This window comes from Geotrypetes seraphini, chromosome 3 (assembly GCF_902459505.1).
Source record: "Geotrypetes seraphini chromosome 3, aGeoSer1.1, whole genome shotgun sequence".
NCBI lineage: Eukaryota > Metazoa > Chordata > Amphibia > Gymnophiona > Dermophiidae > Geotrypetes > Geotrypetes seraphini.
In genome coordinates this window covers 120,411,577-120,437,832 of record NC_047086.1, presented here as the reverse complement: position 1 = coordinate 120,437,832, position 26,256 = coordinate 120,411,577, and the positions used below count along the sequence as shown (strand labels likewise).

Here is a 26,256-nt window from a genome sequence, read left to right as displayed (position 1 = left end):
TGCGGACATCGATGTGATGACTTCATGCATGTGCGTGACATCATCGCTGCATCATCCACGCACTTCCAGGTGCCCTTGAGCTACAGCCACCAGTTTAGTGTGCCACGGCTCATAAAGTTTGTGAGACACTGCTCTAGGCCAAACTCATGATGCTTCCTTCTTCTCTAGAAATTCTTTATAGTTTAGAAAAAGGCCAATAAAATGTGATCCAAGCTCTATCGTTAAGGAGAGACGCTTGCCCTATGTGTTGATTAATGAGATGTTTGTTGTTTTGGCCTATTTATGGAAGGAGGGATCAACCTCTACATTCATTGAGCCTAGAGCTGAGCTCTCTGCTGAAGGCCATCTCTGTCCACTACTCTTCACCGTGCCTCACTCATTGCTATTCCTATTTGGGGTGATTTATATCAGGATGGAATGAGGAAAGTAGTACATTCATGACAACAATGTAGTGATCATTATTGTACCAAATACATTTGAATTGAAAATGTCCACATGGATATGATTTCACACAGTGGAAAAAATTAACATTTTGCCAGTTGTATACTTCCAGCTATTTTGAACACTATTTTAAAAATGTTGTTTTAGTTGAATGATTGCTATGTAACTATATTTGCTCGAACTCTGTTTGTTCCAGGGGTTTATGGAAAATTACAAATTCATAGCGCCTACCCAAAGAAATCTTGGACACATCTCAGTGCAGACATTGCTCCTGGAAATGAAAGGTAGTAGATATAGTTCAAATTTTATTTTCTCTTTAAAGGAAATATAGTCCGGTTGATTGACAATGGCTATATTAGCTCCAAATATTTAATGCCAGACCATGTCTGATCACCAGCACTGAATATTAGTTTGGAGTAAATTTCCCTGTTTGTTTTTGGATCAATCCTACATCCATCTTTGGCATTAACTTAACATTCAACTTTCTTCCATTTTTCTGCTTTCTTCTCAAATCTATCTACTTTCCCTAAATCTTCCCTTCCCTTCTATCCACATGCATCAACTCCCTGCTCACTCTGCCCTTCCCTTCCCTTCCACTCCCCTCATCCCTATATACCATCTCCTCACTCTTTCTTCTCTCCTATTCTCATCTGTCCATAAACAGCATTTCTTCCATCTCTTTTCCTTTCCCCACCCAACCTTATGCACCATTTCCTCCCCCTCTCTCCTTTTTCCCCTCAATCACTGTGCGCCATCTCTTACCTCTCTTTCTCCCTATGTCCTGACATCTCTGTCTTCCTTTTTGCCCCTCCTATTGACTGCCATCTTTCTCCTCTCCTCCCAACAGTATGGCATCTCCCATCCCTTTCCCTTCCCTGGTCTGGCATCTCATCTCTACTCCTCTTCCATGGTCTAGCATCTCCTCTCCTCTCCCCTCCCCTTCCCTCCCATGGTCTGTTCTAGCATCTCCAATCCCATCCCATCCCCTTCCCTCCCATCTCCTCTCCCTTTCCCTGGTCTCGCATCTCTTCTTTCTTCTCCCCTCCCCTATTCTGGCTCCTCTCCTGTCCCCCAGGTCTGTATGCTCACTCTCCTTTCCTTCTGATCTGTGTCCTCTCCTCTTCCCCTGGTTTGTCTCATCTCCTTCTAGTCTGTCTTCTTTCCTCTCCTCCTGGTTTGCTTCCTCTCTTCTCCTCTCCCCCTGTTCTTTCTCATCTCATCTCCTCTTCCCTTCTCTATTCCTGGTCAGTATCCTCTCCTCTTGTCTGATCTGGAATCTGTTCTCTCCTCTCCTCTCCCCTCCTCTTGTCTGGCATCTCTCCTCCTCACTTCCCTCCACCTTCCATGGACATACCTTAAAAACCTGGTGGTCTAGTGGCCTCTTTGGGGGCAGGAAAAATCTCCAGTCTTTCCTACCCTCTACTATCGCTGCACCGAACACTAATAGATTTTCAACATATCTGCCAAGACTTCATGTGACAGCCTTGTGAGATTCGCACTTACTAGGGTTGCCAGATTTTCCATTCAAAAAATCTGGAACCCTTAGACTGCCCCCAGGCCCACCTAGTTCCACTCATCCCCACCCCATCACACCCCAGTCCCGCCCAAATCCCACACTAGCCATGCCCTAGCCACGCCCCCTGCTGCCTGCTCTGGTCTGGCAGGAGGGCGTGCCCGCATGCGACGTGATGATGTCACACGTATTGCCCTCCTGTCTGGCAATTTTGAGGGAGTTTTTTCAAAACCTGGAGAAAGTTTTGAAAAGCTGTCCGGACCCCTAGACATGTCCTCAAAAGGAGAACATGTCCAGGGAAATCCAGACGACTGGTAACCCGCCTAGAACTTATCCATGAAATTGTGCATATTCTGTATTTTTACATGCATAAGTGATATATAAATGTAAGCTCCCTGTTGCAGAATTGTCATTAAAGTGGTGTACAAAGTATGACCCCCTCCCCTAGTTGAGATCTTTACTGCAAAATATGAGATGGAAGGATCTCTTGGGGGCCTCTATGATAATGGATGCAGGCAAAGCTGCCCAGGAGGGTGGAGGTTTAGAGATCCTAGCCCAGTGAGGTGGGCTAAAATGATACATAAGAGGAATTGAGTGGCCAGAGAGGGGTTTTTGGTTGCCAGCCCCACCCCCACCCCGCACTGATACCCCAAGCACTAAGAGGGAAGTCCTAGGGGGAGGAGGTGAGACCAGTGTTGTTGGCTGAAATAACTTCTGTGGAAGAGCAGAGGAGATTTGAGATGAGTTCCCCAGTTAGGGGAAAAAGAAAAGAAAGAGAGCCTGGTGGAAAAGGACACCCCAGACCGATGAGGAGTGAGTATAGAGGAGCCTCACTCCTGATTGAGTTTGTCCAGCAGTACCAGAGATCATTGGTCTGGGATGGGAGAGACAAGTCTGGACAATTACTGAATGTGACTTTTACCTCTTCATTCACTGGAACTTTAAATAATAGATATGTTTTTTATGATCTGTTGTTCGTTGAGTGGTCATTTCGTTGAGTGGTGAATGTTCCTGTTGTACCCGGGGTGGGGGGGATACCCTTCGGCCTTCTGGGATTTAACCTGGCCCTGGCCTGCACCCAGCTCAACATCTTAACCTGTTTTGTGATTCCTGGTGCGTGCCTGATCGTAAAAGCTTAGACAGCATCCACAACATTGTGAGACGGACCAGGATTACAGAAGCAATACAAAAATAATGAAGTATGCATTTTGATCAGGTGATTGAAGATTCTCTTGGCACCTTGCCACTGTCTTCAGGGATTATGTTGTGTAAGAAACAAACTGATAATGAGGCATTGATGAAGAAAGGCAAACACATGGACAGTGGATTATATTCATGTCCTCCTAAAGGGTTTTGATTTGTGGCCTATACTAGAAACCCCCACTGGAATCTAGTACACACCCAATTCTGTCTCAGTACTAGTTGCTGACTTGCTCATATAACTTTATTTTGTGTTTGCAGCCTAGTTTCTTACATCATGTTTGTCATAATAATGTGGGAAGCAATATTCATACCATGGTGATAGCTCTTCAAATCACAGAACTGCTCCTTGTGACCCTGGGCAAGTCACTTAATCCTTCAGTGCCAGCTTTGAAATGCCAAAGCGATAAAAAGATACAAAAAAGGAGGCAAAAAATGTCAATAAGGACTCTATGAGTGTGTCTATCAGCTAATCACTCCCAACAAACCAAACCACACAGGTGCCAAATATCAATTGAAGAATAGGGGCGCTCTCAGTGTGAGGTTGTTAGCGACGGGAGAACAAACTCCAGCGCTTCCACTTACAAAGACGGAGGTGAATTACCCCGCCTGCACACCATCATCGGGCGTCCCTAGTGTGCAAAATCAACTGTGCAGAAATACTAACAATAAATAAGTCACAACAGTGAACTAGTGAGAGAGTGAATCAAACTGAAAACCCACTCATAGAGTCCTCCCCAGCCTAATCCCCAAGATACAAAATGAAACCACAGCCAACTTAGCTTTTAAAGCGAGCCAAATGAAGTCAATGAGCATTGCGGGAAACCAAGATAGTCATAGGATCAACCGGTTTCGGGTGAAACCCTTCATCAGGATCTTAAGGCTGGAGCAGAACTGGCTGGGAGGGAAGCAGGAGAGCCCGCAGAGGCAACTAACTGGGCTTAAAACTAGTTGTTTTTGATTGGTTGAAAGTGGCTGATGTCATTTTGGATCTGCTTTTAAGCCCAGTTAGTTGCCTCTGCGGGCTCTCCTGCTTCCCTCCCAGCCGGTTCTGCTCCAGCCTTAAGATCCTGATGAAGGGTTTCACCCGAAACCGGTTGATCCTATGACTATCTTGGTTTCCCGCAATGCTCATTGACTTCATTTGGCTCGCTTTAAAAGCTAAGTTGGCTGTGGTTTCATTTTGTATCTTGGGGATTAGGCTGGGGAGGACTCTATGAGTGGGTTTTCAGTTTGATTCACTCTCTCACTAGTTCACTGTTGTGACTTATTTATTGTTAGTATTTCTGCACAGTTGATTTTGCACACTAGGGACGCCCGATGATGGTGTGCAGGCGGGGTAATTCACCTCCGTCTTTGTAAGTGGAAGCGCTGGAGTTTGTTCTCCCGTCGCTAACAACCTCACACTGAGAGCGCCCCTATTCTTCAATTGATATTTGGCACCTGTGTGGTTTGGTTTGTTGGGAGTGATTAGCTGATAGACACACTCATAGAGTCCTTATTGACATTTTTTGCCTCCTTTTTTGTATCTTTTTAAGCACCTTTCGGCAAACTTAGAGGAGTTTATAGTTTAGTAAAGCGATAAAAAGGTCATATAAAAGTCTGCATTCCCCGTTGCGGTTGGGAAGTTGGCCTCTGGAATTGCTCAAAATACCTCCGATGAAGTCTTACCAATGACTAATAGCTTTATTCTGCTGGTAAAGCTAATGAGTAAGAATGCATATTCAAAAACTTCTTATCCCATCGCAAAAATAAAACAAAAAGCGAAAAAAATATGTCGCTGAAGAATTTGTATACGAATAGTTGGGTTTTTTTTCCCCATTTCTCTTACATTACAGAATTGTTCTGAAAGATACAGTAGACTGGAATCCTGGTGGAAAAATTATCATCGGTCCCTCTTCCTACGAACCTCACCAAGCAGAGTTTGTCACACTTAAACAGCTTGATGGCTATGGCATTAGAATCCAGGAGCGACTCCAATACAGACATATTGGTAAGGACTAAGCTACAACAAAAAGGCCTAGCGTCACTTGTTCTATTTATATATATATATATATATATAATACTTAAAAAGAGACAACACTTAGAGGTCCTTTTACTAAGGTGCCCTAAGTGATTTAGCATATACTAATGATTAGCGCTCTTTAAATGTTAAGACACTCATAATTAGGGTTAACAGAAGTAAAATCTGCACCCATAGCCCCGCCCCCCAGGCCCACTCAGTTCCATCCAGCTCCACCCAATTACACCCACGTTATGCCCTGTTCTGCCCTAGCCTCTCCCCCTCAACCTGTTCCCATCCTTAGGACTCCATTGAGAGGGCATCTGCACATGCGCGGATGCAACGTGATGATGTCACACTCACACGCATGCACGTGAAGTCACTGTGTTGCTTCCGTACAAGCGCAAATGCCCTCCTGATGCGGTCCTGAGGTGGAAGCTCTTCAAAACCTGGACAAAGTGCTGGGTTTTGAAAAGCTGTCCAGATGCCCGGATATGTCCTCTAAAAAGAGGACATGTCCGGCTAAATCCGGATGTCTGGTAACCCTACTCATTATATTCCTACATGTTAACTGTGTCCATAATGGAGCCTAAGTCCTATGGTTCCATTATAGAATAGGCTTCTACTGTGTGCTTTCAGGGCATTTGAATGGAGGTACCCAGTTGTTGAACTGCCTCTAAGTACTTTTAAGGCATAATTGTTATGTGTAATTTGTTTAATTTCTACATATTGCAGTTACATCAAGTTTCAAGTTTATTTAATTTCTTTGATTACCTCGCATAGTCCAAATCCAATGCGATTTACATAAGTTCCAAAATTGTGTAAAATATTAAAAACCAACAAACATAACATTCATTACTAGTACTACATGTAAGGAGGGAAGAGGTTAACAACAATTAGCATAAATACAATTAAAAAAAAAATTAAGAATAAAGATAAAACAAGGGGAGGGTTAAGTCATAAAAGGTTTGGGAACAAATACCCGCTTGATTCTATTAGATCGTCTTCCTGAAACTATTATAGGCTATGACAAATCAATTGGAAAGCGTCCTTGAATAGCCAGCTCTTTAGGAGACTTTTAAACTTGCTAAGTGAGTTTTCATCTCTTATATTGAGTGGAAGTGAATTCCAAATTTGTGGAGCTGTAACTGAAAAGATTATATCTCTCTTAGAATATATAACTTTTAAGGAAGGTACTACTAGCAGGGCTTTGTCTTCAGATCTTAAGGATTTTATGGGGGAATATGGTATTAGTTATCTTTCTAAAATATTTCTATTGATGAATATTGTATACTGTTTAAAGCCTTTGTTAGGTATGTATCAGTGCAAAAATTGGCATTAAATTTAATTAAATATATCAGATGACCTTAACATATACAGTACATTTATTCCTGGTTTCCTGGTGAAGAAGAAAAGAAATGTTGACAACCCCAGTCTTCTTTTTATATAAGCATAGTGGTCTCATGTAAGAAGTAGATGAAAGAATGAGAGAAAACTGTTGAATTAAAACTTTATAAATAATCTTGGGTTTATTCAGAACAGCCAAATAGACTTCTTTATTGAAGGCACAAGACTGATTACTGATAAAGTACCGAATGCTCACAAATGGCAAGAAATGTTGTTACTCTTTGGGATTTTGCCAGGTACTAGTGACCTGGATTGGCCACCATGAGGATGGGCTACTAGCTAGATGGACCATTCTTATGTTCTTTTACAAAGCTGCAGTAGCTATTCCCATGTGGCTAGGGTTACCAAACGTTCGGATTTCCTCGGATATGTCCTTCTTTTAAGGACATGTCCGAGGGTCCGGAAAGGGTTTTCAAAACCCAGCACTCCTGAAATTGAGTCGCAGGTAGAGCAGGCAGTGGGGAACGGGGCTAGAGTGGAATTAGGGCATTTACAGGGCGGGGATGAGCAGAACTGGGCGGATCTAGGGGTCCGGATTTTCCGATTGGAAAATTTGGCAAGCCTACACAAGGCAAATGCAACGAAGCCCATTTCGTTTCCATAGGTTGCACTGGGAATTGCTACCACAGCTTGTAAAGGAGCCTAAAGAGAGCTAAAGACAAATGGACTACCTTTTCATTTCTCAGCTAGTGTTGGTTACCATATTTTATGATCCCGCCCTATTCCGTCTTCAGCCCCACCCCCACCCCCACAAAGCCTCCTCTCTTCTTCCAGATGAGGTCCAGCCGTGTCTGGAGGGTCTGGAGCATTCGTGAATGTGTGTGAAGTCATCCGTGCATGCTCTGAGGCCCTCCAGATGTGGCCAGAGCTTGTTGGGGCTTTCTGAAACCCGGACAAATGCCGGGTTTTGAAAATCCATCTGGGAGTCCGGACAGTCCTCCAGAAAGAGGACATGTTTGGGTTTTCCCAGACGTCTGGTAAATCTAGTGCTGGTATATGGTAGAGCTAGAAGACATGAAGAACCTCAGTTCAAGTAGGACTTCTTAGGGAAGAAACATATCAGTTGTCAGATTGTCCAGGCTGACATTTTTTAAACCATATAACATGCTTCTCTTCTATCCCCACAAAAGGAGGTTTTTACAGTGTAGAAGATAGACAAATACATATGGCTGCAGAGGTTGGCCTTTTAACACGAAATATACAAATTGCAGCCGATGTTGCTTGCTCTGGAAGAATTTTAGTTGGGCACCTGAAAAATAGCAGTGGCACAGAATTTCCAGGTAAGATAAATAAACTAGATCTTCTATATGATCTTCTATATGAGAAAAGATTGCAGTCCAGAGGCAGTCAGAAATATTGCAACTTGAGCAAGGAAAAAAAAAAAAACTTAGCTGTCCGCGAAGTCCCAGCTGTCTCCAATCAGGCTTACTCTCAAGCCTCACTAACCAGGCCTCGTGGGTAAACAGCCAACCCGACGGAGAAATCTCTGTTTCGCTCTTGCTGCGTCAGGGGTGAAAAACTTCCTGCATCAAAGCCAATCCACCCCGACCCTCCGTGCAAATCCTTCACAGATTTCACAATCAATGTGATGCTGGCAGCTAAGTGTTTCTTTTTTTCCTTGCTCAAGTTGCAATATTTCTGACTGTGCCTCTGGACTGCAATCTTTTTTCACACAATGTTTGTATGTGAGATTTTGGCGTGCTGGATTTGAGGTGTTTTTTGGGGGGCTGCTATTGTGCCTCATTTTTTCACCACTGTTTTTGATATAGTGAAGACACATAAGTGGAGTTTTTTTTAGCCAGATGAAGTTTAACTGAGGCTTTTTCTCCACTTTTTTCCGTGTCTTCTTTTATCAGACTGTGGGTGTATGTGTGATGTGTGGGTGGCCTTGCAGTGTCCCATAAGACCCTTTAATGTTCGATTTAGGGCACATTTTGAGGTAAATGGTGATTGTTTGTGGCCCTAGCCTTTTTACTAAACCACCATAGGTGCTATACATGCTTAATGCAGGAAAAAATGTTATGGGTAGTTTGCCTTTTAGAGTGTGTTAATCATGTGCTATTTATTGTTATATTTTTGGAGGGGCATAGCATGGGTGTGGAATGGCCTTGGAAGAGCTAACTAGCTAGCATGTTCACATTTAACATGATCTAACTGGATAATTTTGATTTAATGCAGAAGTACTTTGTGCCTCCTCTATAAGAGACTGTAAGGGTCACTTGCAAAAAAAAAAAAAAAAAAAAAATTCTTAATTTGATAAGCGCTCTGTAAAGTCCTGGGTTAGCATGCACAAAGCCTGGATTTTGCCACAGCTTAGTAAAAGGGCCCCACTGATATTAGTCAGCCAAAATTGTGAGTTATCTTCCTTTTTAAAGGACAAATTTTGGAACATAAAACTACTTTATTCACCAAATACTTTGGAAATTAATTTTTTTTGATATCTTTCTTTTATGGTTCTTATTTTTTAAGTTAACTATTGTAAATCGAGTTGAACTTAGAATATATAAAGCCAAGTATTAGATTAGATTAGATAAAATAAATGGGAAACCAGGCTTGCTGAACAGCATATAAATTCACGTATGTATGTATTTATTTATTACACTTGTGTAATATTGGGAGAAATTAAGCATATTAGATGCATGAATTTATCCCTGCTGTTATTAATTTTGGACCTCTTTTGCTAAACCACAGTAGAGGTCCAGAGTGCTAAGTGTTCCAATGCTGCTCCAACGCTCATTGGAATTGTGTGAGCGTCGGAGCATTTAGCGTACCGGGCTATGCTAGTAACCTCTACTGTGGCTTAGTATAAAAAAAGGTGGGGGGGGGGAGGTTATTTTTGTGAGTCTGTGTGATTATAAGCCTGCATCTTGTTTCCATTTTCTTCAGGCAATCCTAGAGCTACTAGGTTGTCCTTTTGTGAACTTTTGACGTGTTGTTGCCTATGTGCTTCCTGCACCTGCTTGGTAACTCAGATCTTCTGATACCAGAATCTTCTAGAGACTTCGGGAAGTTAATAGAAGAGGTCATAAATAAATGAGGGATTTATTCTTGAGGGATTCTATTTGAGTTTCTGCCAGGTAGTGTGACGTGGATTGGCCACTGTTGGAAAAAGAAAATTGGGCTAGAATGATGGTCTGACCCAGTATGGCTGGTCTTATGTTCTTAATTTTTGCTCCTGCTTTGCATGCCAAATTCGTCTTTGGTTCTCTGGTACCTCTCACCTTCCATCTCACAGGGAGAGTCCTATGTTTATTTTCCTGCTAGGCCTGCCTATACCCCTACAGGAACGCAAACATGGGCACTTTTTTTTGGAACAAACGTTCAGGAGTCTGTAGAATCAGAACTAACAAAAGTTGCTGCCTGGCATTGTGTAATGGTATGGGGGAACCACTGCACCCCAGAAAAATCAAGGTAAAGGAAAAGGAGATTTATTGAAGCAGTGCATTAGCATCCAGGCTATAGCCCGTCCACTAGCAAAGGGATTCATTATATCTATGGCAGAGGGGGATTTTCATTTACTTTTCCAGCAAAGCTAAATGCAGGTAGCAGATCACTTACATCTGACTACTGGGAGTAATCATCAAGTTGGCTGTGTTTTCTGTTAATCATGGCCGGCTCAAGGGACTGTGGTGCCCTGAGTGAATATTTGGTTTGATGCTCCCCCCCCCCCCCCCGTCCTCAGCACTCCTTCATATTGGCTACCTTCTAGCAAGCCAGCTCACCTGTATAAATCCAGGGGATGACAGGGGGAGGGGCAGGATATTCCCTGCTTGTTCTTGCCCCAGTGGCTCCTTTTTCAAAATTGTGCTGTTAAGGGGTTCAAGCAGCCATATAAAAGAAAAAGGCCCCTATATAGCATCTTGAACTCTCCCCCCCCCCTCCCCCCAGCAGTTGTACTACAAGATTGTTACTAGAGGTCAGCAGCCTCCTTCTGAAGAAGAGTCTTGAACGTGAACATACTTACTGGAAAAACTAAACAAGCTGGATCACAGGTACTCAGTCTTTTATGAGAATGGCCCTAAACTATGGAATACATTACCCCTCTCTTTGTGTCTGGAGCGTAGGCATGCAAGCTTCCAACAAGAATTTGAAAATGTTTTTATTGTAAAAGACTCTGATGCTGACTTGAACTGAAGTGGTGGTTTTATCTAACAGCATTGCAGTGTTCAAATCCAGACTCAAAGCCCACTCCAACCCATCTGCTATGCACCACTATCTGTCTTATCATTCTCTCTGTAATTCTCCCACCTGAGCACTGCGTATTGATGCACCTTCTTGTCCAGTGTGTCTGTCTTGACTAGATTGTAAGCTCTTTTGAGCAGGTACCCTCTTGTCTATGTTTTGATGTACATCACTGTGTATGTCTAGTAACACAATAGAAATGATAAGTAGTAGAAGTATTGTGATCTTTGCTTCATTTTTATTGTGCATGTTACTTGTATTTTGTACCCTGCTGAGGATAGTAGATCATGTAGGATATAACTGATGTAAATAAATAAAATCCCTAGATTGAATCTGTGAGAAAAACAATATGACTTGTGGTAAAATAGCCCATCTTAACGGTAGCCTGATAACTTCCTCCCTAGCATCTGATCTCTTTTGCTCTCTCTTCCGATCCTCCCACAATGACCAGCATTCCTGCATATTTTTTGCTGTCCCTTCCCTGTCTCTAGCATCTTTTTCCCTCCTTATCTGTTTCCTGTGTCCAGCATCTGCTCTCCATCTCCCTATGCTCCCTGAATCCAATTTCCAAGCAAGTAGGAATTGTAGGTAAAATATTTGCAAATATCTATTTGTGAAATATAAGGTCTGAGTAACAATAAAGGATTATATTCAAAATGTCATTTTCGTCTATAGCAATACTGCTTTTTTTTGTTGATTTTTACTGTAATTGAAATGATTCACTTGGGATTATCATTATTTCATTAAAAAGAGATTTTATTTCTTTGCAGGCACGCTTCAGCTTTCCAATGTGGAAATTGTGAACTTGGGATCTTTGCAGTTTTCAGCTATTGCTTTTAATAATGCACCTCCTGGATCTTCTATAACCTTCTCTGGGATTCATCATAGCTGTGGTGGTGGTATTCAAGCAATTGCAACTAGTGGCATTTTCTTACAAGACAATGTGGTATACAATACAGTTGGCTATGGAATAAATTTAGATGGTCGAAATCATACTCTTGTGAGGAATCTTATCATTTTAACCATGCAGCCTGAAGTACTACAGACTTGGGTGGCTGGCATCAAAGTAACACTGATTGATGGAGCCTTCTTACTTGCTAATGTTGTGGCGGGATCAGAACGCATAGCCTTCCATGTTAGGGGACAAGAATGTTCCTCAATAGAGAGGCCATGGACAGATAATGTGGCCCATTCTAGTCTTCATGGAGTTCACTTATATCATGGAGATGGGCTTCAAAACTGTACTGAAATATCTGGCTTCTTATCATTTAAGAACTATGACTATGGTCTCATGTTCCATGTTGCAAACAGTATACTAATAAACAATTTAACACTGATAGATAATGTTGTTGGTCTTCTGCCAGTTGTGTATGGACTGTCGGGTAACCAACACCATTATGATATGTATATAGAACTTCAAAATTCAGTCATCATTGCTACCAGCACATCTTTTGACTGCATAAAGGACAGAGTCAAGCCTTTATCAGCAGACTCAACTTCAGAAGATCGGGCTCCACACAATCCTTTGAAAGGCCGTGTTGGAATTATGTGGCCTACATTTACTTCAGCCCCAAGTCAATGGCCCCAGAGTCCATGGCATAAGATGCCGAGCGACCCATCGGTATTTGGACTTATGAAACTTCAAGGTCAGTGCACAATGTTTAATGAGATGCATTTGAGTATAAAAACAGGACTCAATAAGTAGTCCTTTTACCAAAGTGCATTAAGATCTGCAGTTAACATTGCTTAATGCAGGATTAGCTGAGTGTTAGCTACAAATCATGCATTATCATTCCCATTTGTATGCTGTACCTGCTAACAGCTGCTCCTTGTGACCCTTGGCAAGTCACTCAATCCTCCCATTGCCCCAGAGACATTAGATAGAGCAGAGGTGACCACACTTTTTTTGGCTTGCGAGCTACTTTTAAAATGACCAAGTCAAAATGATCTACCAACAATAAAATTTTAAAAAACACAAAGCACACTGTACGCAGAGAAAATGTTAATTATCATTTATATTCGGGTTTTTATTCAAAGAGGTCAAGGCAGATGATTTTAAAATATGCAATGTCACCTCAGTAACAACTATACAAAAATATACAAATATACTCCCTCCCCTTTTACTATACTGCGATAGCAGTTTTTAGCGCAGGGAGCTACGTTGAATGCCCCACGCTGCTCCCGACGCTCATAGGCTCACTGCATTAAAAACCTCTATCACGATTTAGTAAAAGGGGGCCATAGTGCAAAATATAGACAGCAGATATAAATTCAGACACATTTTAATCACTAAATTGAAAATAAAATAATTTTTCCTACCTTTGCTGTCTGGTGATTTCATTAGTCTCTGGTTACACTTCCTTCTTTTGACTGTAAATCCAATATTTCTTTCTTTCTGCCTCCTGCATGCTTCCTTCATCCAGACCTCATTCCATTCCCTAACCAACATCTCTCTCTGGCAAATGAGGTTCAACATGGATAAGAGCAAAGTGATGCATGTCGGTAACAAATATCTCATGCATGAATACAGGATGTCCGGGGCAGTACTTGGAGAGACCTCCCAGGAAAGAGACTTGGGAGTTCTGATCGACAAGTTGATGAAGCCCTCTGTACAATGTGCTGCGGCGGCAAAAAGGGCGAACAGAATGCTAGGAATGATAAAGAAGGGGATCACGAACAGATTAGAGAAGGTTATCATGCCGCTGTACCGGGCCATGGTGCGCCCTCACCTGGAGTACTGCATCCAGCACTGGTCGCCATACATGAAGAAGGACACGCTACTACTCAAAAGGGTCCAAAGAAGAGCAACTAAAATGGTTAAGGGGCTGGAGGAGTTGCAGTACAATGAAAGATTGGAGAAACTGGGCCTCTTCTCCCTTGAAAAGAGGAGACTGAGAGGAGACATGATCGAAACATTCAAAATACTGAAGGGAATAGACTTAGTAGATAAAGACAGACTGTTCACACTCTCCAAGGTAGGGAGAACGAGAGGGCACTCTCTAAAGTTGAAAGGGGATAGATTCCATACAAACGTAAGGAAGTTCTTCTTCACCCAGAGAGTGGTGGAGAGCTGGAACGCTCTTCCGGAGTCTGTTGTAAGGAAAAACACCCTCCAGGGTTTCAAGTCTAAGCTGGACAAGTTCCTGCTAAACTAGGACGTACCCAGGTGAGGCTGGACTCATTTAGAGCACTGGTCTTTGACCTGGGGGCTGCCGCGTGAGCGAACTACTGGGCACGATGGACCACTGGTCTGACTCAGCAGCGGCAATTCTTATGTTCTTATGTCCTCTCCTCTTTCTTTCTTTCTCCCTGCCCCCTTTCTTTCTCTCTCCCTGCCCCCTTTCTTTCTTTCTGTCTTTCTCTCTCTCTCCTTGCCCCTCCCCCCAAGCCACACAACCAATTTCTCCCTGCTTCCCTGACGCCAGGCCAGGCGCATACTAGCATCGGGCCCACACGCCTTCCCCCCCCCACCAGTGATTGGCTGGCCTGGAATTTCCTCTCTGACATCAGAATTGATGGGGGGGGGCGGGGGGGAAGGCTGTGGGCCAGGTGCTTGTACTCGCCTGGCCTGGTGTCATGGAAGTAGGGGGAACAGAATGCAAAGGCAATGCGAGTCCATCGTGGGATGTGGTCTGTGATCGAATCGCATTGTCTTTGCGATCTACTGGTCGATCGTGATTGACTTTTTGGGCACCCCTGAGATACAGTGTGAGCCTACCAGGACAGACAGGGAAAAATGCTTGAGTACCTGAATATAAACCACTTAGGGTTCCTTTTATTAAGCCGCGCTAGCGGGGTTAATGCGCGCGACTTTTCATCAGGTGCTAACCCCCGTGCTGACATAAAAACTACCGTCTGCTCAAGAGGAGGCGGTAGCGGCTAGTACAGTTGGCGGTTTAGCGCGCGGTATTACGTGCGTTAAACCGCTAGCGCGCCTTTGTAAAAAGAACCCTTAGACTATAAGTGGTATATAAATGCTAAAATAATAATAACACTGAAGCAGTTACTGCCTCCTATTTAAGAGGTTCTAAGAGCTCCTACTAATTAGCTAACAGGTGATACGTGTATATGTGCTAAGTAAATAGCATTTCCACGTCCATTCCTCATGTATGTTACACACCCCTGAGATAGAAATTCTGAGAAATTAATACACAGCTTATCACTGGAAAATGCCTTAATGCAATTGTGTGTTAGCCTATTTTCATGTGTTAACTGTGTATTAAGTGGTAGATTCAAGAAAAACTACAAAAGTTAGCTAAAAAAACAAATATTGAGCACAAAGCAAGTATTCTATAACTGCAAAGTTGGACACTGAACCAATCTTCAACACTAGTTTTCTTCTTGTGTATTGTAATTCACAACATGTAAATGTCTATTGAAGATATTCAGTCTGAGCTGTTCATTCCTGGAAGACTACTGGCTTTCCCCATTGATTTAATTTAAAAACTCTAGACTTGATACAAAAAAAAATACTGTCCTTCTTTCTCCAAATTTCACAATTTTAAATTAATCTATTATTTTCTTTATGCATTGGTCCTAAATCTGGAGCCATTTGTATATTAAAGGGTTAGTACACATTAGTGCTGCCCGATTCAAGAAATAAATTTTGATTTGATTCGATTCAGCCTACTGAATTGGTTTTTTGATTCGATTAGATTTTCCTGTCCAATTGGGTGTTTATTTCCAAACATCCTGGTGGGTTTATTTTATAGCCTCTTCACCCACTTTGCCTTCTCCTAACCACACTGGCGCTGTGATGTAAACAAAATAAACAAACAAAAAAGACTTTTCCTCTTTCTCTTAAATCCTAGCTCACATTTGCGGTCTAACACCAGCTCTGGCAGGATACACGTTTCAAATCTGACATATTGTAATCACAAAAGGGAAAATATAATTAGTTTTTCTACCTTTTGTTGTCTGGTCATTCAAATCTTGTTGGTCCCAGGCTCTGGTTGTTTTCTGATAACTTGCTTGCCAGGGTCTCCTTCTTTCTTCTTTCTCCGTGCTAACCATCCATCTTCTATCTCTGTCCTCCCCTTCTGTTTCCCTTCCCTCCCTCAGAGGTCTGGCATCTTTCCTTTTTTTCACCTCCATCCACAGATTCACTTTTTCTCAACTACCCTTTCATCCAGCATCTCTCCCTCCTTCCCCACTACCTCAGGGCCCACCATATCTCCCTTTCTTTTCCCAACTACCCTCCTATCCAGTACCTCTATCCCCCTCCACACCATCCCTTGTGTCCAACTTCTCTCCCTTTCTGTTACTTCCCTCCCTAAATCGCATTGTCCACCATCTCTCTCCCTCTATTCTGTTTTTAGACCCATTATTTCTTCCCCCACAAAGTTTGGCATATGCACGTCTCTTTGAACCCCCCCCTTCCCTCCCTCTGTGTACTTCTACACCAGGGCCCCCTCCCCTGAAGGCCTGCACCCCACCTCTGAAGGCCTGCCTGTCCCCCTGGCCAGTGCCACCATCCCTGAAGGACTCTCCCCCCCTTTGAAGGTCTGCACCTCCCCAAAGGCCTATCCCCCCTGAAGGCCTGCATCCCACCCCTGAAGGCCTACCTGTCCCCCATGAAGGCTTGTACCCACCAAAGGTCTTCACACCCCCACACACCCCCGGGAAGGCCTATGTGTTTGCCCTGGCCTCCCGCACACCATTTACCTAATATCAGCAGCCTGCAGAGAAGATTGCGATGCTAGCGATCTTTGCAAGCTTCCATAGGTCTTCGGAGCTGTTTCCTCTGCTGCGGTCCCGCCCCTTCTCTGACGTCAGAGGCAGGAACATGGCAGAGGAAACAGCTCCGAAGACCTATGGCAACTTGCAAAGATCGCTAGCACCGCAATCTTCTCTGCAGGCTGCTGATATTAGGTAAATGGTGTGTGGGAGGCCAGGGGGGAAGCTGGACACCAGCGGGAGGCCAGAGGGAAAGCCGGACACCAGCACTTCCCAACTGACCTTCCCCCTTGCCCTCTTTCAGCAGGTGCGGCAGTGGCTGGCCAGCAAGAGGCAGCGCTGATGCTCCTGCTTTAGGGGGCAAGGGGGAGGGTCAGTTATAGAATTGGGAGGCAGATTTTTTGTTGTTTTAAATCAATTCAAATCGATTCACCTAAAGTGAATCAGTGAACTGATTCAAATCGTGAATCAGGCAGCACTAGTACACATTATTCCTGAGATAAATACCCCATAATATACTTAACTAATCTCACTATGGGAGAAAGATCAGTCAGTTGTATAATTTTTAATTTTTTTTTTTGGCAGCTTATAAGCCAGGTCACACAAGCTAATGTTTTTTGATGGAATTATGTAACAATTTCAGTTGTATGATGCATGTCACATATCTTTTTCAAAATAACATTTAACATTTGACATAAAATGTAGTGGAGGTAGTAGTACAAGAAAAGAAAATCCGATTGATGAAACAGTAGAATTAGGAAGGATCCAAGATGAGATACAGAGGGCTGTTCATGCTCTTCAATTTTATTTGAGTCTGTAGAAGAAAATTTATTTAATTATCTTGAGAGGATAATTATTGGTACTGTTGTGCTATAGACAAACTGTAGATATGAAATATTCCCCATAATGCCATTCTATTTGTTTTTCAGAGGTTACCTTTTCCGGTTTTGTAACAAGTTGTTATAATGATGATAATGATGTTTGCATCATGTCAAATCCTGAAAACATGGTTATGTATCCAGTTATTGCGGAAAAGACCAGGATGCTAAGCATAAAAGATCAAAACAAATTTTATTTTCATTCGCAAACTAGGTACTGTATTGTGTCAGCATTTCATATACATATTTCATTGTTCTTAATTATTGGGGGGGGGGGGGGAGCTTGTCTTGCTATAGCAGAATATAGAACAGGATCCAAATTTTATTATATCTGTATACTCTTAGCACCCTTTTTCTAAAGCTTAGTATATCCTAAGAGAATTGGGGAGAAATTCTATAAACAATACCTATATCAGCAGCGCCTAGTGATGCCTAACTGAAATCTGTGTGCATTCAGACTTGGGAAAAGGTAATATTGGTCTTCACTAGGTTAAATCATTATCTTTTTAAAACTTTTTTAGTTCAGTACTCTGCTTTTCCAGCAAAGTCAGTTTAAACAGAAATGTAGCCTTTAGAGCAGTGGTCTCAAACTCGCAGCCCGGGGGCCACATGCGGCCACATGTATTATAATTACTCTTGGAAATTGTGCCACCACTGTTATGTCTTGCAACAGGTTCTGCATTCCAGTGAGAATAAGATCTAATAGTGGATTTAATAGTAGACATTCAGAATATATCTGAAAAAGGGGAAGTCTTGCAAATAAGTGATTTTAACATGCCAGATGTTGATTGGGGTATCCCTACTGCAGGGTCTTCTAGAAGTAGGGAGATTCTGGATTCTCTACAAGGAGAACTCTTCCAGTAGTTGGTAATGGAACCTACATGGGATGGGGGCCATACTAAACTTAGTACTTACAAATAGAGTAAGTATTTCCGATGTTATAGTGGGTGATCGTTTGGCATCCAATGATAAGTGCATCTTTTAAGTGTGTTACTCAGGTGTTTCATTTATGGAATTTGCTACTATTGACAATCTAAAATAAAGTGAGTTTTTAAACTATATCCTCAAAGTGTTTTTAGAATCAATATTAGCATTAATTTTTAATGTGTAATACCCAGTCTGAACAAACAGGTCAAAGCAGTTTAGAAAATTAGTTGTATGTATAAACTTGAAATCTTTTGGTGGCTCTCAGATCTTTCTTGTATACATATTATGGCCTTTTCCATGAAAAATATTGGAAACCACTGACTTACTAGGTCCAGCGAGGCAGCCAGTAACATCCATCCCTTACCCCTCCCATCTTGAGAACCAATGATTCCTGACCATACGTTGAAATGTTCTAGTCAGTATATGACAGCAACCAAAAAAGTAATCAGAATGTTAAGAATTAGTAGGAAGGGAATAGAAAATAAAAGAGAGAATGTCATGTTTTGCCTGCATCATGATGCATCTTATCATGTACAGTTCTGGTCCCTGCATCTCAAAAATGTCATAACAAGATCGCATCACACCAGTGCATGTGCGAATGCCATCTGACGTCACTTGTTGTTTGTGCAGGTTGAGGGAGGGGGCGGAACAGGGCATGGTCAGACAGAACGGGGCAGACCTGGGGGCAGGGCCATAGATCTGGATTTTCTGTTTAGAAAATCTGGTAACCCTAAGTGGGAGGTCAGAATACTTTAAAGAAAGGGCCGTGTTCACACTGATGATAGCATGGGTACATTCACTATTTCCTCTTGAGGCAGCGATGGTGTTACATTTCAGTCAGCAGTAATGACTCACACACTAGATGTCATAGACAACAATGTATCTGCTCCATTCCTATCTTTTCCACTATGCTGTGTTAAGCAGCTAGCATGGATGTTTGTATGTTGGCTGTTTTAACATACACTAGAATATAGTTTGGCACAATAGTGTGCCCGAGATTCTGAGTGTGCCACGAGAGATTCCAGAATTTTTCTTTATTTTTTTAAATTCCCTCTAAGTATACACTAAAACAGATAACATGTTTGTCGCATATGCAAGACTCTGTTAATGTGTGCCTCTGGATACAACCGCTCAGACAAGTGTCATTCTTTGACATGACTGGTCCTTGAAAACTAACAGCAAACAATTTTAGTTTTATATTTATTTTTTATGCAGTAGTTATCCTAATTTGAGCAACAAAGCAATCAAGTCTTTGCTACTGCTTGGATCTTCTTATCTATGTGAACTTGGATTTTTCAACTCTGACAGAAATTAAATTGAAATTTTTAAAAAAAGAGAACAACTACTGATGGTGGATGATGGGAAGGGGTAAAACATGGACCTCGTGTATCTAACACCACACGTCCTTTAAAATCTGAGATCCTTGCCACTTGTAGTTTCTGGCTCTGACAATTTAGCTCTGACGGATCCTAATGCTTTTCCCCTCTCTATGCTGAGACTAGCAGCAAAACTTTTGCCCTGAGGTCTGTCACTTTTAGTCTCAACATAGGGAAGGAAAAGCATTAGGATCCATCAGCACTAAAATGTCATAGAGGTCTGTCAGAGCCAGAGACTAAAAGTGGCGCGGACCTCAGATTTTTAAAGATGTGCAGTTCAGATCTGTGAGGTCCATGAGGTCAGATGCACTGCAGACCTTTGCACATTTTTTTTAACCCCCTCCCCCAGTGTCATCTTGCGGGGGCTCTCGGAATCTGCGTGGAGGGAGAGATCTGGAGGAAGGTACGATTGGGCTAATTAGCAAAAGCCACCGTGTGCCTCCTTCCTCAGCCATTAGGGAAGGCAGAGCCGGGGGCCTGAGCTAAGCGTGCAGAGAAAGTGATGGAATAAGCTAAAAGGCGGGCTTGTCAATGCACGGACCTCAGATTTTTAAGGACGTGCAGTTTTAGATCCACGAGGTACATAAGGTCCATGAGGTCCGGGTTTTACCCCTTCCCATGGATGATGAAATGTGTGTTTGCTTGTCAACTATTGAGCTGCATTTGCACTCAAAAACAAGCACATCCATTACATCGATTAGCAATTCTATTCTTCTACTTTACTTACACTGTTGTTAAAATTACCCATACATAGCTTAAAGAACGTTAAATAAATAATTCTCAAATTTAATTTTTGTTGATTTTGCAATTTTATCATTTCAATTATAATGTGCCACAAAAAAAAACATTTGCTCTGTTTAGTGTGCTGGAGCTAAAAAAGTTTGAGAGACACTGGAATAACTGAAATAACTTGTGCTAGCTTCTCAGTGCAGCTCCGTTAAAATATCTCTTAGAGTTACCATGAATTTTTTGGGGGGTTTTTTTTCTCAGAACTGCTAATAAAAATGTATCTACAGGAAATGAATCTGGGAGAAGAATGTGGAAAATTTTGCATGGCTGTTCTCTGAGAATAACCTACATTGCATTGCAGATAAAGCAGGATTGTTTTGGAACGGTTTTCTTTGCAAAGGATAAAAGAAGAACAAATGTGTGAAGGAAACCAAGGAAAGGTTGACTGCCTTGATTTGGTGCAATATAGCCTGTACACACTTATTGGTGATGCTGCCCTTTCATACATTTTTAAGAACTTGAATGAAATATAATCACCAGTGACTGGTTTGATTATCGTTTTTGTGCAGAAGCCAAGTAAAATTCCAGACAACTCAGACTCTTTAAAAATTGCCAGATTAAGTGTTGCTAGAAATCTGTTCTACACATCTAGCTACTGAAACATTGCTCTCGTGCAATGTTTTGTCACCTCCTTGGCACCCCTTGTCTCTTCCTTATTCAACTGATAAATCAAGGAATTATGTGGATCAAGAAGAGCAATACCGTCCATGTCTTATGAAGAAGTTCACGAGCTTCTAATAGCTATGAAAATTTCAAAAAACATTTCACTGTCAAGGCTGTAATTTGATACTAAAATGTAACTGGAATACAGTCATGGCTCAAACTCTGAAGAATATTTGATTAAATATGCAGCTTTCTACCATTTTCCTAAGAGGAAAAGATGATGACTTTGATTTTGAAGTCTTTTTATCTAGAGATGGAACGGGTGGTCTGACATTAGCAATCTTAAATGCTCAAGGGATAGGTAGCATAATTCCAGAAATTATCAAAGATAAACTTGAGAACTAAATCAAATGCAACAATATTGTTCCAGCTTATCAATGCCTTACTGACTCTGAAATATTTATATTAGTTCAAACCCCAAAGTAGACAGTAAGGATAATGAAGAAGAGAAAGAGTAATGTCTTCTAAATCAGATGATTCTTAAAAGAGACACCATTATGTGCAACCCAACTACTTGTTTATTTATTTTAGCATTTATATGCCACTTATAGCATATGGGGGTAATAATAATAAAAAAAAGTCTAAAAAGTGTCCTAAATGGCTACTTGGATGATCAAAAAGCCTGATCGTCCAAGTACCCATAACTAAAAACAGCTTAGGCCTTTCCCCTGCCACTAAATGCACAGAGAGAAAAGAGGTGTGTTTAGAGGAAGGGAAAGGGCGGGCAGTGGGCGGGAGGTGGGCCGACCTACACCTAGGCATACAACAGGTATAACCAAAACATTTACAGGTTGCCTAGTCGGCACTTAGACCTTTTTGACTTAGACGTAGTCAAACCAGGTCTAAGTGCCGAAAAAGGGGCCCTGAGCTGATGGCCGCTGGCACCATCAGTTCAGCGGCCCAGCAACCTACCCACCGCAAGCATCATGGCAGGAGAGATGCCTCATCTCCCCTACCACGATGCCATCACTCCTCTACCCGAACTGCCGCGACCCGCGGCAGGAGAGATGCCTTATCTCTCCTGCCGCGGGTCGCGGCAGTTCCGGTAGAGGAGTGATGGCATCGCAGTAGGGGAGATGAGACATCTCTCCTGCTGTGATCCATCACCCCCCTCGCAGTTCACATCGGGCTAAGAGAGAGCCCAAGCTCTCCTGGCCTGCGGCGATCCCCAAATTGAGTGGGCCAGGAGAGAGCCCAAGCCCTCCTGGCCCCACCGACCCCCCCCCCCCGCCTCTACTTGAATGGGCCAGGAGGGAGCCCAAACCCTCCTGGCCCCTGCAACCCCCCCGCCGCTACTTGAATGGGCCAGGAGGGAGCCCAAACCCTCCTGGCCCCAACGACCCCCTACCCCCCACCCCCCCAATACAATTTCATCTGAAGTTTAACAGTCCACCCTTTCCACCATTACATTGATGAACTGTCAATAAAATCACAAATTGTAATTCATCTAATTGATGACAGCAGTGATGCCAATGTTTGGTCTGCAGAGTTTCCATTATCTTGGTTCTTATGGTGCTTAGATGTTCTGTTATGTGGAGCTTAATCTGTTGCTGAGTCTGCCCTATATAATATAATCCACAAGGGCATATAATACAATGCACTACTCCTGAAGAGGTACAGTCAGTATGCTGGCGCAGATAGAATAACTGTGTACTATGTGGAAATATCACACTTTTAGTTTCTAAGGCATACTTACATAAAGAACAATGGCCACATTTTAAGTGTCCCTGATCAATAACCGGTGTTGTCTTAGGAGCCATCAATAACTCCACTAAGTTTTTATTATGAGTGTAGGCAAACTTGGGAATTTCTTTTATTAATAATAATAATATAACAGTTTATATACCGCAGGATCGTGAAGTTCTATGAGATTTACAATAATCAAAAGATGTTACAGATTGAGTGGATTTAACAATGTTCTGCCGGTTAACATTGATTGAAAGATACTACAAATTGAGTGGATTTAACAAAGTTAAAAGCTAGTGATTAACAGCTCTAGGGATCAGTTATTGTGGAATGAGATTGTGCAGGTTAGTTGCCTAAGTACTTTAGGAACAGATATGTTTTTAGGCGTTTCCTAAATTCCCCATAAGTAGTAGACGTAAGCAATTGTTCTAGATCTTTACCCCATAATGCTGAATGATGTTAGAGGAGATTTGATGATGTCTTTTAAATTTACATCCTCTAACCGGTGAGGAAACAAAATTCAAGTGTGAGCTTCTCTTATGTCTGTTGGATGAGAAAGAGAAAAGGTCAGTTATGTATTTAGGGGCAAAACTGAATAGTACCTTAAAACAGAAACAACTAAACTTGAACTTCACACATGCCTCCATCGGCAGCCAATGCAGAAGTTGGTAGGAAGGTGTAACATGGTCAAACTTCTTCAACCCGAAGATCATTCTGATCGCTGTATTTTGCACTAGATGTAGTCACCGCATATTCTTCAGGGAAATTGATCATGTACACCTAAAATATGCCAGTATTTTAAAATCACTGACCAAATGGGAGTGTGAAGTGAAAGGGAGCATACGTATTAGTGTATCTGAATTATTTTGTGCACTACTAGGAATAGCACTGTCATCAAATCATTCTATATGTGTATTCAAAGCTCTCTTGTATGCCTTTTTTTAAAGTAGATCTTGGGTAACCCCTTTCAGTAAACCTTTGATGTAATTTAAAAGCATGCTGTTTAAAATCAGACACCTCTGAGCATATCAGTCGTATGCCGACAGGGATGCTATCTCTAAGGGTCTTAGGATGGTAACTTCTATAGTGTAAGATCTAAATGTCATTATTTGTTATCTTTTGCTGATTACTCCTCCCTTTAACAAAGCTGCACTAGTGGCTGCCATGTGGCAAAAGCCCCGAAGCCTTTTAAATCCCTCTGGGCTTTGGGCAGTTACCGCAGTGGCAGCCGCTAGCACGGCTTTGCAAAAGGGGAGTAAGCCACATAGACGTAAGTAAATAAATCCCACTAGAGCAGTGTCCTGCAAACCTTTTGGCCAGAAGACACACTAAACTTAGTACCCCAGTCAGAAGGCACCCGGAAGTGAGCGGACATCGACGTGATGATGTCACGCGTATTTGTGATGTCATCACATTGACGTCTGCACATGCGTGGAGGTCCATCACTTCAGTGGGGGATCCTGGAGGAGGGGAGGTGCGGGGAGAAGAGGAGAGATGCCAGTGAGGAGAAGAGTCATCAGCACGGGCTGACTGCCTACAGGACGTGCCTCTCGCCACGTCCTATAAGCAGTCAGCCCACGCCTCTCCTCCTTACCAGCATCTCGTTGGGGCACACTTGGAATCTGTTGTGGCCAGGTACTAGTGACCTGGATTGGCCACCGTGAGAATGGGCTACTGGGCTTGATGGACCATTGGTCTGACCCAGTAAGGCTATTCTAATGTTCTTAATTGAAGCAGTTTGCATTTATTATATGCAGGTACTTTCCTCTGTCCCTAGTGGGCTCACAGTGGATATTTAGTTGATTTCCCTAGAGGCACAAAAAAAATGCAATGGGAACAAAACCCAATTCTCAAGTTTCTCAGCCCACTGCACTAAACATTAGGCTATTCCTGTACCACTAATGGGAAGTAAAATTTCACCCAGGTTTGGTCCAGGATTCAGGGTGTTCTGTTTTCAATAAAAAGTGATTAAGGATAGAGGTAACAGAATTTATTTTTGTTGCAGTATCGATGTACCAAGAGTGACATTTCTGTTTCTAATTTCTGGTTTTAGCCCTTCATTTTCAGCTTTTTGAAAAGAGTTGTGTAAGCTTTTCTTCTTTCATACAGTATTGCAAATATTAATAATTTTACTTCTTCACAGCAAGAGTGGATTTGAAGAGAAAGAATGTCCTGAAATGGAGTGCAAAAGTTCAAGAAAAGCTCTCTTCAAGGATTTAGATGGCAGCACCCTGGGCCTAAGTCCCCCAGTCACTGTTTTTCCAAAGTCTGAAATTGAAAGGACTCAGTCTTGCTTTAACATTGGTAAGTCACATGTGCTTTCAATATCTAAATGAAACTCTTTATTGTAAGGAGATATGGGCTTTTTAAAAAGGCATTTATTATTATTATTATTATTATTGCTACTACTACTACTAATAAAGCAAACCTTATTAAGGCCCCCTTATATCAAGCTGTGTTAGGTTTTTTTTTATCGTGGGTGCTTTATGGACTTTAAGAAATCTTAGAAGTATTAGGAAATACAGTATTTGCAACAAGATCAATTTAGATTGGTTGTACAAGCACTAATATTAAGTAAACTAGATTCCTGTAACATAGTTTATCTAGGAATTCCTAAGTATTTGCTTAAATGTTTGCAGACAGTACAGAACTCAGCTGTTCAATTAATTTATAAACTAAGGAAATCAGATAGAATTACACCATTATATATAAGCTTTCTTTATTTAATTTTCCATACTGTTCTCCCAGGGGAGCTTAGAATGGTTTACATGAATTTATTCAGGCACTTAAGCATTTTACCCTGTCTGTCCTGGTGGGCTCACAATCAACCTGGGGCAATGGGAAATCTAGTGACTTGCCCAGGATCAGAGGGAGCAGTGTGGGTTTCAGCCCACAGCTGCTGGGTGCTCAGTCTGTAGCTTTAACCACTGCACTACACTCTCCCTCTGGTTGCCAACTGAAGCCAGAGTCATGCTTAAGTTATGCTGTTTGGTGTTTAAAATATGTGGCTTGACTCTATATATGAACAATTTAATTTGCAGACCATTGGTTGGACACTATTATAATGTCCGTAATACTTTGACTTTACAATTCCAAAGTTTAAAGGGATCTGAATCTAAAAGATTGCATGCTATCTCCTTATCAGGCCACTTCTGTGTGGTTTGTCTTGCCAATTCAAATATGATCTATAGTAGTTAATAATTGAGATAATACCTTGTTTTATATGTACATTCTAGTTAATTAATCCTGTTTGTTGTATGTAAGCCGCTATTTGTTGGCGTAAGTGTTAATTCTGCCTCAGGACCACCCACATATTAGTTAGTTTTGGCTTAGGCACTAACCACTGATTTTCAGCAGCACTAACTGGTTTATTGCCTTTGAATATCCACAGTTAGTCCCAGACATGCAAGTGAAATGGCCAGGAACCTCTCTACACTAAATCTATCACTCTCCCTCAATCGAACTCTCTCATCACCCGTTCATAGAAATTAATCAGAATTGTCTGACAAGACCTTC

General features: G+C 42.0%; 1 protein-coding gene across 13 annotated transcripts in view; it reads left to right on the top strand.

The window, feature by feature from the left end:
• Positions 1-26,256, top strand: part of PKHD1 (PKHD1 ciliary IPT domain containing fibrocystin/polyductin) — an 800,857-nt gene that overhangs the window by 582,695 nt on the left and 191,906 nt on the right. For 12 of the 13 annotated variants that reach the window (XR_004538726.1, XM_033936724.1, XM_033936722.1 and 9 more), the window contains 6 exons: positions 638-725; positions 4,993-5,147; positions 7,694-7,843; positions 11,516-12,391; positions 17,351-17,513; positions 24,884-25,044. Coding sequence is in view for 11 of the 13 variants with exons in the window: in XM_033936724.1 (XP_033792615.1) it covers positions 638-725; positions 4,993-5,147; positions 7,694-7,843; positions 11,516-12,391; positions 17,351-17,513; positions 24,884-25,044 (1,593 nt within the window). In the remaining 2 variants the exon portion in view is untranslated. The remainder of the gene's footprint in view (positions 1-637; positions 726-4,992; positions 5,148-7,693; positions 7,844-11,515; positions 12,392-17,350; positions 17,514-24,883; positions 25,045-26,256) is intronic. The other variant, XR_004538727.1, reaches the window with a different exon arrangement.